Here is a 13,300-nt window from a genome sequence, read left to right on the forward strand (position 1 = left end):
TGTAGAAGTCAAACTGGCTGAGGCTGAATTGAATCATAATCCTTAAAAAGAAAAAAACGCCACGACACATGAACAGTGCATCCAGATGGCCTGTGGTTCAGCTCAGCCACAGGGGGTCTCCACTACACACCAGAATATCATGTTCCTCTGTGAGACCCACAACGATTTGCAGTGGCTTTTCATGTTATCAGTGTGATCAGACAGACTGTATCTCGAAACATCAGTGAGAGACATGAAGCAGAAAGATTGAAGACACGGCACATCTGGGTTGCCCTTTTCCTTTAATTCATTTGATCCATCAAATGATTTACAAAGCCTGCTATTTAAATGCTATTTTTTTTTCCAAAACAATAATACCATTCATGTATACAGCTGCACATTGTCAACATATCCGGACTCCAATGAGATTATTATGTGCAGAGTAGCACCCAGAAAGTCAATGAGGAGGCAATATTTCATCTCATAATAGTTCTCTCTGTTATAGATAGAAATAAATCCATGCAATATTCATCTCTAGCCGTTATATTTCTTGTTTCAGATTTGGCACCGTCCTGAAGATGAGGTCAGTGAGAGCGCCCTGAGGTCAGTCTCAGGTTTCCAGATAGGAAATGATAACGATAATGATCCTGAAAACAATTTGAGTCCAATAGTTTGTGTTTGTGACAGTCTAGCATCAGAGTTTAATTCCTAATTCAATGGCTATTCAAGTACCGAGAGGAAATTTCCTTTAATTTACAGAAACGATGCTGCAAAAAAGCCTGAACCACCGAAGGGATCATATTATGTAAACCGACCCTTATTTTAAAAAATACTCAGATAGTATCAATAATTGCATGATTTATAAATGTCTTTTTTTTCCTAAGTATCATACAAGCTTAGTAGCACTACACGTCATGTAGCTGTCAGTGCTATGCAACAAATATTCAATAATACTACTGATAATAACAATATTAATAACGATCATAACAATTCATCGTAAAAATTAGCAAATGCTATTCAACTACCATGTAAAGGAAATGTTTTTCGACAGTGTGCTTTTTCTTCCAAAACAAACAGAACGGAAAAAAGGCTGCGGGACACAGTGCGAGGATCACACTGCTCTCACAGAAATTGGCACTGTAACATACTGTACACTCTAAAAGACTGACGGCCCCTCGGAAACAGAGGAGGCTGTCAAAAAGGAGCAGAGAAACATGCAGGCCTCTGGTCTGGCATTAATGTCAAAGGCCGTGCCATTCACTCGAGGACAGGCAAAAAGAATCAGGCTCAGGAAACATGCCCAGCAAACAAATGAGACCCGTTAAGGAAATAAGAGGAGAAGATATCCTGCAGCTTGTAAAAATATTCCAGTCGTGGGGCCGCAGGATTAACTGATAGTGTCTCTGATTTGAAGTGGATGAAGTATATGAAGAGTAAATCAAACAGAGCAGTAAAGGTAGAATGCATTAGAGCGGGCATGGGAAGGAGGCGGCAGATACATAAATAATTTTTGACTTGAGGGTTGTTTGCACAGTGATAACCCTGAAGAACTCATCTCGCCATTGAAACATTAGCTCTGCACCTTTCAATAAACAGAGTCTATTTATTTATTCGCAGGTGAACTGATGTGCAGCCCCCTGCTTATTATTACAGACCGAAAGAATTCACTATTGGAGATAAGGTTTGTGTTTGTGGGCTCTAATGAGAATCGGACTGTACTGCAGCACTAACGCGAGCGGGTTAACTGTTGCTGACTCTACAGCAAATTGAAACAGAAACCACTAGTGAGGGAAGTGTCAAATTTCAGTGGTACTTTCAGTAAGTGTTGCTACAAATAGTCAAACCTGTGCTCTGAAAGCAATAAAAACTAACTCAAATTATGTTCAAGATGATACAAAGATAAATGTTTTTTATTCAGATAAAGGGAAAGGGAATAAATGTTTTAAAAAGGTGGTAGACACTGGGCACATTTCTGTTTCCTGAGGCATGTTAAGATCTAGCACAATAAAAGAAAAAAGAAAGAAAAACATCTCTCATCTCATTAAGCACTGAGCAAGGCTGTTCTCTAATAACAAAGCAATAACAAACCTATTTAACAAGACATGATACGCTCACTGGGTTGCCAGTTTGGTAGCTTGACTCCCCCAAAACCCTCAGCCACCAGGACAGAGCTGACCAACAACAGAGTGTCCACCTGGCAAAACTCAACTCAACGCCTATGGCCAGTAGCTTCAGGTGTGGTGACGACAGAGAAGGCAGGCAACGCCATGCCTGCACCTGTACAGCTCTACCGGCAGGTCATCAGAGGATGGTGCAGAAGAACTTCTTCTCCCGGAAAGGGTTCTCGGAGGCGGGGACAGGCACGATGAGCGGGTCCTCGCGTATGTGGGCGTCGCAGTACGCCATCAGGTCTGCAGCTGCTTTGGATACCTGAGATGTTGAGATGAAGGAGAAGGACATTCATATGTGACCAGATGTTTCTCTTACTATCATGTTCCCTTTGGCTGAATCCCTCCCTCTCTTTGTCTAAAACGTCTTTGGGATGTTTCTGGAGCAAAATTAAACCTAGTCTCCCTCTTTTCCAGCCCACCGTGCTTCATTTACAACATTTTAGAGTTATCTCACCTCCTCAGGTGGTGTCTGAGTTTGTTTCTGGTTCTTCTAACACAGAGTCCTTCAGCCATATGACTTAAAAGTTCAAAGCCAGCTGGGGACTTTTTGTTGCATCTCTCTTGCATCATTTTCCGTCATTTCACCACCGTCAGTGTCTAATAAAAGCATAAAATGCCGCTAAAAATGATCACTTTCAAAAAAGTACTCTGCAATGAAATGAAGTATCTATAAGGAGAGAGAAAGAGATTTTAAGGAGCTGCTCAATCAGATGGAGCCACTTTTGAATTCCAACATGGCACTTTTAAGCTTAACTTTTTTTTCCTCTTGAACATTTATTTTTCCTTTGAGAGTGAAAATTGTATCTTATAAAAACTATAATGAATAGCTGAAGGTAGTGTTTTGTTGACTTGATGATCACTACTATGATGATGTATGAGGCACATTGCTGCCTGTATAAGGTAAGTGGATACGGCAGACACCACCCTGATGAAGGTAGGACAGCCAAAAACATTTGGCGAGGTGAATAAAGCACGGTGTACCGGAGAGGAGTTGTGTGACGTTTTAATTTTGATAGACTTCCACTGAAGACCATAATGCTCTGCGACTCGCTGCGTGTTCGTTCTGGCAGAGAAATGTTTTTGGAACTAAACTCGATCCAGATGAGACCTGTCCAAAATCTGGATGAATGTTGCGAGGCTCCTTTTTTTTCTGTGCGAGCTGCATATTGTCCGAGTTTCCGACTTGCCAGTGCCTGTGGCAACTGTACTGATGCCTATAACCTCAGCCTCAGGCAAGGGGAGAAGACAGCTCGTCAGGATGACTGACAAGTGTTAAGGCGGGACCTTGACCGGCTGAGGGGAGAGGACGACGGGACTGACAACACACTTCCTTTCTCAAGGCGAAAAGTTGCATATGTCATGCGTGTAATTTTGAAAGTCAAACAGTGAGTATGAATTCTACAGTAGAGTCGGACTGTATGTGAATGCAGGTTTCCACTCGGGAGCTGAGTGGGAGGTAATGGGAGGGGAAGCTGCAAATGGAGAGCAGAGGAGCAGCTGCATCAGAGGGACGGTGAGGGCTCAGGGATCTATGTTGAGGACAGAGCCATCTGATCTCCTGCCTGCCACTTCACCTCACCCACTGCTGCTCTCACAAGAGAATACAATGCACAACGTCCATCCCTCTGCCTATCACTTTTAGTCTTAAAGAGGGATTATTATAGTACTATCACCACAGCATAAAATTATCCTGTCTGAAGGGCTGTGGATCGATACTCGGTGCTGATTTTAAAGGAACAACATGGCTGCTTTTATGCTATATTTTTCTTGATGTCAATAAATCCCATTAAAAGACCAAACACAACAATGCATTATTCAGTCTCTGAGCCTTTCTGACTTCCCTTCCCTGTGGCACTCAAGCTGTAAACCCATTCATTCCCACTGAAGACGTGTATCTATTAAAGCAGCTCACAAATATATACTTCCACTTTTAAGAAAGACTCATGGATTTCCTAAAACATCTGGGCAACAAATGTTACTCAAGCAGGAGTAAACATTGTTAGCAGAGCATTTGTTAGGGACTATTTTCAGTCATGGATTAATACACATTTGGTGGCACAGAGGAATCAGGCTTTAGCCTCACAGGCAATACTTGTTGTTAGGATCAATTTATTATTGGTTTGGTCTTTTCATGGGTGACAATAAGAAAAATACAGAATGTCACCAGCTTTATCCTTTAACCTGTTAACCACCTTTCCATGTCAGAATACACAACTTTTTAACAATACCATAAAATCTTGTTTTCTTTTGTATCCCTTCAGGTTTATTCACTCTATCTTTACCTCAGTCGCCCATGCAGGGTTCGGGATTCCCCTAAGGAGCCCCAAGACAAATATGTGATGATCACGGGAATAAAAACAAATAAACAAACATATACTTCTGTTACACAAATGATATTTCTGATCTTTGCTTTATTCTTGTGAGATACTGGACACTCTCACCTCTCCAGGGCGTCTAGAAATCCTTCAAATGAATCAATCTTAGAAGGAAAAAAGACTCAGTGGTTGAGCTGTTCAGACTTCACGCCCACACTGAGGCCACCACCTGTGATGAGGGGGTCCTTGCTTCATTTTAAGGGGTCACACCGAGCAAAGCGTTTGGAAACCGCTGTGAGGAAACCTCACTGTTAAATAAAGATTTTCCACCCTGCATCCTCCACTAGAAACCAGGAGACTGTTTAGTTATAAGAGAAACATTAAATTCCCAAACAAACAAACAAACAAAAAAAGGCAAAATGACAGAACAGTATAATCACACACGTTTTCCTCTTTGCATGATGCTGTTGGCTCTCTGCTCTAACTACTGTAACCACCTTGTTCCAGCTAATGCGTCTTTATTATTTTTGTCAGCCTCACACCACCTGTGCTGTGGCTCCGTGCGTGTTTTTGCAATTCCTCTGTGGCTAATGAAAGCTGATAAGTCACAACGATTGCTTAATACACCTCACAGGGAGATTAAAGGAAACAGAGGTGACATTTTCTTTTCTAAATCTGACAGGACCCGCTTTTAGAAAAACACTTAAATTGTGACAACTCTGAACAACACTGGAAAGTGTGTTTATGCATTTCCTAAAATGCAAGAGAGAGGAAATCAATAGAGCAATGCAATGTAAAAAATCATCAGTGGGTAGGTTTACATGCACAACAATATACTCATATGAATATTTGAGATCATTTGATCTATACTCTATACTCAAAGCATGAGAGCATCATATCAAAAAACTAATCAAAAGACGCACATTAAAGGTTACCTCTAATGGCTGATTATTTCAGCTGCATCATTATTTTAAATACTTTTTGTCTAAACTACGGTGGCCACGAGCGCTAGCAAAGCAAATACTCTCAACGCAACCATATACAGAAACGTGCTGCGAGTAGCACAGATGACAAAGGAAGTGTTTCCAGGTGACACAAAAAAGTGATGAACCCGGCAAGGACACACTTGCTTGGATCTACATCCCTGCGCACTTGTTGTTCTTTGCTTTTAATGAAATTAAAGTCACAAAGCATTGATCAACAAGTGCGCCCAGCCGTATTTGGTTGTGTTGTGAGTATTTGCAGCGCACGTGTTGTCGAATTACTGAAGATTTTTTCTGAAATTGTTTGTGTTTTATCTGTTTGCATGTGTTTTCTGAAGTTGCAGTGCGTTGATCTTTCAGGGCCACCGTCCTAATCTGCCCAATCCAGTCCCTAATCTCGGTCTGCACAAAGCGGAAACATTAACAAAGCTTTCTCTTGCACTGCAAATAAACTGCTTATTCTCGTAATCAAACATAAATGCAATAATTACATTATCGTCTAAGTGCAGCCAGGGTTTCTGCAGAAAACGGGATCCCCACAGGACAATGATTGGTAGTGCACGTCGTGTGTGTGTGTGTGTGTGTCATTAGGCCCAGACTGACTGTAATTACACTGCAGCCCCATGATGGAAGGAGAGTCCTTCTAATTAGCACAGATCACATTCCTTTGGCTGATTGAGCAATTAATGAGAGTGTGGTGATCCCTCAATCAGCAGCACAGAGACCACTCTTGTCACTGACACACTCTCTCCCTCGTCAGATCCCTTAATTAAATTTAAGGGATCGCCAGACGTGGCCAACTATCTGTTTTATCCTCTTTTTCTGCACTTTTCTCTCCTTTCATTCGCAGCCACGTTCTACTTCACTGGCTCTTTCTTTTTCCGGGGCTGTTAATAAAGAATAACTTGGATCTCCACATCTGACGTGTCAAGTGGTTATAAAGCACAAACAGCTGCCTGCCTATCAATCATCCAACTACTGCTGGGGAAAAGAATACAGATGTGAAATCATGCCAATACTAGAACTGTTTTTTTTTTTTATATATAGAGGAGCTGACTCTTCTATCTCACGGAGCTAAAAGGTTTTCAGGTAAGAGCGAAACTGCACCACTCTGCAGCCAAACCAGACTGCAGAAGTCAACTATTCAGAAAGCTTAGATTTTTGTCGGAGATGCTACGTGGCCGAGTGAAAGCCTTTCCGATAAAGATCAAGTCTGACATTTAAGATTCATTTACATTCAAGTCTGATGCGTCTTTTTCAATAAAATGCTAAGGTGACAGTAAAACTGATAAGTCAAATCTATTCAGACACTGATCTAAACACTCCTGTTAGATAACAACATCATTTTACACTTTTTTATCATTTACCTTCACCTTCAGCACAACTATAAATGAGTCAGTTTACCTCGCACACTATTTCAGGTTGGGACAGCAGGTTATCATGCATGCTCTCGTTTTATATTCTAGCCATTAGCAGTTTACAACTTCCAGTGCACTTCAGCCGCAGCCTTCCCATCCTTCTTACTTAGTGCAACACACTGAGACATTCTTGTTTTTTGAGTTTCCTTTTATCAGTCAGCTATCACCACTAAATCTAACAGGACATTTACTCTCTCCAATCCAAACAAAGTGGAAATGGAAAACACTTCGCAAATGTATTTTTTCTGTTGTGTCGCTGTCCTTTTTAGCACCAGCATGTGAATCCACTCACAAAACTGGCTGAAGGCCTGAACCTGCTGAGTAAATGTTAAACAACTGACCACGAAACAGAGAGACGGCTCACCCAAAAAAGAAGGTGGGGACAGATTCAGTGTTAAAAATGAACAGTGTGATAAGACTGGTGTCCACGTGTCCAAATCCATTAATGTTTTTATGCTGCACATCAGCCAAAACTTGTTTTCAAAGTCAACTCATAGAATCAAGTGTATTAATGTTAATATTGGATTTCCTTTATTGATAGCGCCTTCGCAGCCATTTTGTCCCCAGTTTGTTGTCACCTCAGTAGTTCTTGTCGCCACCTCTGACTCTGAATTACATGTGACAAGTTTTTTTCCACTCAGCTGTTATGGTATGATACGACATGAACATGGGATTAGTGCTAGTCTTTAATCAAACACTGTGGCTTGAGAGCACTCAGCACAGAAATCACCTACATCTTTTCCATCCTGTTGAAACAGCTGAAGCTGCTCTGTCTAAAAACTCTAAAAGGTTGAGTGTAATCTACTGAAAACACTTTATAGGTTCAATCTTCACCACTGTATTCAGATTAGTAATAACATAACAATGCCACACACTTTTACTATTAACTTTACTATTGAACCATGATTTAAAAAAACTGTACAGCTGAACGCACTGAGTCGCCATGATTCATATTTATTTTCATTTTTATCTAATATGATTTGTGCTCAACTTACTTTATTTTGTAAATAAAAAAATGTTTGTATTATTGTATGTTTCATGTTTATGGTCTTTCTGTATCCACTAAAAGTAAATATGGTATTTTGGAGAATTGATTTGAAAAAGATCATGGTCATGTTGTTTTCTATACCTTTGGTGACACACATTACTTTTTATTTTGATGGACTTCGCAGCTCGCACTTGTCTGCACCGCGCTGTGCGCTTATTCTCAAAGTTAGAATAATTTGATCCATTTTGGGCCTTTTGAGCTCCCATAGACTTACAATAGAAAAACTGGGGGTGTATGTGGGATGTTGAGGTTATCAGTCTGCGTATGGTGAATGGAGACTTCTCCTTAAAAACCCTGTGAATGTCTGAACCAAAATACAGTAAGTGAGAAATGAAAATCAGATGTTGTGTCAAAAAGTCTACTTGTAGGTTAAATCAGGGATCCTCTATATACATCTTCCAACCCCTGTTTGTAGGGCGCAGGGATAATCACTTTGTTTTTTATGAAGAGGAAGTTTCCTTGTAAGCAGCCTTTGTTGTGCTTAGTAGGGATGATGGTGTATGGCAGGCTTCCAGACCCGGCTATAATGCTGAGCGAACAGCCTCGGGGCTGTGGGGCAATCATTCCCCGAGCACATGAGGAGCATACCCAATGAGATGATGACACCGCCTTTTAAGTTGCAGAAGAAGTCGTTGATGAAAACTATTGAGAAGAGTCTGTTGTTGCGGTGATCTTAACGCTGTGCAAACAATGACTTCTATTAATGGTTCTACTGAATCTATTGAATGGAAGTAATATAGAAATAACTGATCTCAACCATAAAGAGCATATAGGGCTCAAAAGTCAATATTTAACCAGGTGTTGTTTGATGAGGACACTCACTCTTTAGGAGGCCTCTACAGCTGCTTCACAATAAAAGTCTGGTGGAGTTGCAGGAGGTTAAAGGTAAAAGGGATATAACAGAGAGTATTAGCACATTCAAACGTCTAGATTTTCTTTGCTGAGTCTAGGAATTTGAACCAATGACCTTAAGCTCACAATCCTGCTGCACACTCGCAGAAATCAAACACTGGCCACGTAAGATGAGGAGAAATCCTGCATGACCCAGTGCTAACCGAGGACATGCTCTACAACCATCCTCCGAAAGGACTGGTAGAAAACCGACATCAGAAGTGGTCAACAATCACCGTGACCCATCATGCCTCCGGGTTCATCCCTCACAGTTACTACATGGGAGGTGCTTGGGTCTCCCAGCTGTGCAGATACACTCCGACAGAGAGGTGGCGACACGGGTTCTTTCAAGGTGAACTTTCATTTGACTCCTGTCAGAAAAGGCTGCACTAAACCACACTGAGAAACATTAATTTAATCATCTTGCAGTCTGCTGGAGTAAATTATGGGAACTCATTATGGTCAATTATGAGACTTTATGTATGTGAAGAAAGTTGTATAAAGCCGTTTGTGGCTCCAGAGGGAGCTGCATGAAATCTGATAAATGACGTCAAGTGATGTTGGAGGAAAACTAGAGGAAGAAGGAAGAAGAATGAATGCAATAAAAAAGGACAATATTTATGGTTCTGCTGCATCAGCTCTGAGGCCTTGTGTCCATTGTAAGTGACAGTGTTACAGCAGAGCAATGTTGAATCAGTGCAGTGCTGTTTGAAAGAACAGAGAAACCATGAAGGACAGACGTAAGGTAATGGTGATGGTGAACTGTCTCAGGCCATCCAATGTATTCATAATGCACTACGATGACAAACAGTGTATAACTGTGGACAGAGTAAACAACCTTTTAACTTGCATTTACATTAAGGAGTAGTGTGACATTTTGCTTTCATGTTGTAGTTGGGAATATTGACACCACACTCATGTCTGTACCATAAATACATAGCAGGTGCAAGTGGCTTGTTAGCTTAGCTTAGCTTTAAGACAGGAAACAGGGGAAACAGCTAGCCTGACCCAAAATTCACTTTCCAACACCTCTGAAGCACAACAGTTAACATTGTTATATTGCTTTGTTTCATTTGCACAAAAAGTGTAAAAACTTGAGCATGACCAGGAGCAGTCACTTCCAAACAAACCAGATATAACGATATAACATGGTGATCGTCAGCTTTAGGTAACTTTATTACCTTTGGACAGGCGGAGGCTATAGCTGCTTACCTGTGTTTCCAGTCTTTATGCTAGGCTAAGCTAACCGGCTCTAGCTAGATATTTTCTGTACAGATCTGTTCATCTGACTCTCAGCAAGAAAGGGAAAAAGCGTATTTAGCAAATCTATTCCTTTTCATTTTGTGTTTTTAAAATGACAAGATGGCAGCATTTGCCTAAGTATGACTAGGTCAACAAATTCTATGAAATCAACAAAACCGACAAAACCAACCAAGACTAAGCCTCTAAGACCATTTACTCTTACTGAAGCAGCAAATTATGTTTCATTTCATTAAAGAAAACACTCTAATATCCTAAAACAGCTGGGCACTGTAGTTTTTAATCAAACTTCACTCAAACAGGAGTAATTATTGCATTAATAGGGGACTAATTTGAGCTGCGGATTAATAGATATTTGGCACATGAGTGAGTGGGACAGTGTATGTGGGATTGACTTACAATAATCTACAATGCCCATGTTCATCGTGACGGAGCGTCGTCAGGCTGACATGTTTTTAATAGTTTTTCAGTGTAGATACTGAGATAGATAAATTATTATTATCATTTCATTGTGCGCAAATACTGAACGGTGACAGTCAAGAATGATAGACATAAAATAAATAAAAATAACTAAATGTTACTTAACTGGAGGTTTGAGACGCAGATGTTTTACCCTGTATATTTCACAGCTATATATATGCAGACCCATTTTATCACCATTTAAATAAGCTGATGTACATATGGACACAGACATGGCAGCTTATAACATTGAAGATTCATGTTAAACTGTCATACAACTCTCATGGCAAAGATACAGTAGCTCAACCATCTGATGAGTTAAAATATGAATACATTTAGTTGTAAACTCTCTGTTAAGGTTTGTACTTGCATCAAGTGGAGCTACAATTTTTGAAAGAAGAGTCTCTGAGTTTTTAGAATGACGTACACTTCAACTGGTGATTCACACATTGTTGAAAAAGAAACACATGCAAGGTGACACAGGTGAAAATAAAAGCCCTGTACCTTTATCCTATCCATGCAGGCCTCCATCTTCAGCTGCTCCACAGCTTTCCTGGCTTGGGAGATGCTGGCGGTGCTGTTGTTGGCGATACCGTCCTTCATGGTGCTCCTGTGACGCCAAACAGAGGCACAAAGGGGGACACATAGAGTCAATGAACATCACATTAAATCCAGAGAGCAGCAGCAGCAACCCCCCCCCCCCCCCCCCCCCCCCCCTCCGTGATGTCCCTCAGAGCAGCCACTTTATGCCCCAACCTTTTTTTTTTCTCTTTTAATTCAAAGGACCCATTTTGTCGGGGGGGGAGAGATCTGTTTTACAGCAGCTAAGCTCCATTTTATCTGAAGAAAGAGCTTTGAAGGCAGCAGCTGGACAGCGGTTTGTCATTTGTCAGTAAGCGTTCATGCATGATTAGTTTTCTTTTCTTTTTTTTCTTGGTAAAGTTATTCTTTACAGTAGCAGGCTGGAGGGGAAGTTACACAGCATTAAAACACGCCTCTTGGAGCATGCAGGGTTCAAATGCTTTGCTCAAAGACACTTCAGGAGACATCTGGGGGTTAATGTTGCCTCTTTTCCTTAGAATTGTCAGGTCTTGGACCCTTTCAAGGGAATAAACCCTACAACTTTCCCCTCCTCCTCCCCAGGACCTACAGACTGGATCAGACTCCTCGCTTTTATCTTTTCAACTTTCTCCAGTGTGCATCAATGCATCTGCAGACTGTTTCATCTGATCCACAGCCTCTCTGTAGATCTAAGTAATGACTAAGTCTTGCTCTCATTTTAGGCCCCTTGACCCCCCCTCACTCCTGTGTCCCAGTTTGGCAGCCAGAGCAGAGCCAGATGACACCTGACCACATATAGCTTTTATAATAATCTGCATGAAAACATGAAGCATTTGACTGAGGTGGGGTGCTGCTGAATCAATTCACACTGTGAATGAATCTTTTTTTTTTTTTTGCATCGATTTGTTTATTTATTTCATTTTCATCGCATCAAGTCGAATTTAACTGTACTGAAACAGATGTTATGAAGCAGATGTTTAGGAAAGGGGGATGCAGGCGGTGAATTCATCCTCCAATCCCACCCTTCGTGCCTCTAAAGCCAATTTATAGCTTTTAATCACACCCTCGTAGGGAAGCTATCAGGCCTTTTCCATGCAGGTTCCCCCTCGATTCGTCCATCCTGAAGCTCACACGGCTACATCTGGGGCTGTAACGGGGTCTATGCTGTTTTATCCAAATGTAACGATGCTAATTGTTGATGCAGATCTGTCAAACATGGGCGACTCTTATTTCTAAAGGGGATTAAATTGTGGACACACACCGTGCGAGCTGCGGGCCCTGGTTAGAGCAGAAAAACAGCAAACCACACATCATGAAAAAAAAAAAGATTTTGCATGAAGGAATAATGAAAGAAAAAATCTCTTGATGCCTCGCTGCATTGCGCGGCTATGATCTGATTAATGTAGGCTACAGCCGCCGACCTACCTCAAAATGTGCCAATGGATTTCCAATTTGGAGAATTCCGGGTTGACTCCACCCAACACACACACACACACACACACACTCACGCACACACACAAAAAAAAACAGAGGATCTGTCAAATATCAAATGATAAGAGGAAATCCCAGCCTCGTTTCGGTGTGGACTGAACCCGAGGAGGTAAATCCTGGCGTTTTGATTTCGCCTCAGCGGCTCGCTCAGTGTGAGTCGTGCGTATTCCGTGTAGGAAGATGAGATCCAAGCGGCGAGGTCTTGGTGAGCACCACGGCTGGACTTGGAGAGATGTTACGCATGCAGCAGGGGGGGAAACCTCCGTATGACGACCAGATACAGGCTGTGGGGCAGGGAGCACTCGATCAGTGGACCAGGAGCTGCAGCGAGCAACAAGGCAGGATGCGCTTCTACTGTACAAACTGGCCCTGAACGCACCGACGCTGCCTATTAGTCAAATTAGGATCTGCTGTTTTTCTAATTTGCTTTATTGCTGCAGAAGGCACCAGAGATCTGCAGGCTTCCCCTTTTCATTTTTACATCAGTTTTGACATCACCGGGTCCCCCCCCCCCCACCACCGTAGTAACCGATGGGCCTCATCCATAACAACACTGCTGCTCTTTGGGGGGATTTGCATCAAGATTAAAAACCCTGATTCAACCTAACTGATTGATAATCAATGTATTTTTTCTTTTCTTCCTATTTATACTCCTGATTTATTCATTTGTGCAGCATCACCTAGGTTTCCTCTTGCTTTAGATGCCCCTGAACGCACCTCTCCA

At 41.6% G+C, this 13,300-nt stretch overlaps 1 protein-coding gene across 1 annotated transcript; it reads right to left on the reverse strand.

Annotated features, from left to right (window-relative positions):
* Nucleotides 1-264: 264 nt before the first annotated feature.
* On the reverse strand, nucleotides 265-13,068 carry LOC130181136 (guanine nucleotide-binding protein G(I)/G(S)/G(O) subunit gamma-4). Its single transcript, XM_056394958.1, has 3 exons — nucleotides 12,511-13,068; nucleotides 11,029-11,134; nucleotides 265-2,409 (listed from the first exon to the last, which is right to left on the reverse strand). The coding sequence occupies exons 2-3, from the start codon at nucleotides 11,125-11,127 to the stop codon at nucleotides 2,281-2,283; spliced, it is 228 nt and encodes a 75-aa protein (XP_056250933.1). The 5' UTR covers nucleotides 11,128-11,134; nucleotides 12,511-13,068; the 3' UTR covers nucleotides 265-2,280.
* Between the last annotated feature and the right edge of the window lie 232 nt (nucleotides 13,069-13,300).

Source organism: Seriola aureovittata, chromosome 14, assembly GCF_021018895.1.
Source record: "Seriola aureovittata isolate HTS-2021-v1 ecotype China chromosome 14, ASM2101889v1, whole genome shotgun sequence".
Classification (NCBI taxonomy): domain Eukaryota; kingdom Metazoa; phylum Chordata; class Actinopteri; order Carangiformes; family Carangidae; genus Seriola; species Seriola aureovittata.

Coding starts and splice junctions, on each gene's coding strand:
- LOC130181136 (XM_056394958.1), bottom strand. CDS start 11,127: ATGAAGGACGGTATCGCCAACAACAGCACCGCCAGCATCTCCCAAGCC. Junction 2,410..11,028: donor CCTGCATGGATAGGATAAAG/GTACAGGGCTTT, acceptor TCAACATCTCAG/GTATCCAAAGCAGCTGCAGA.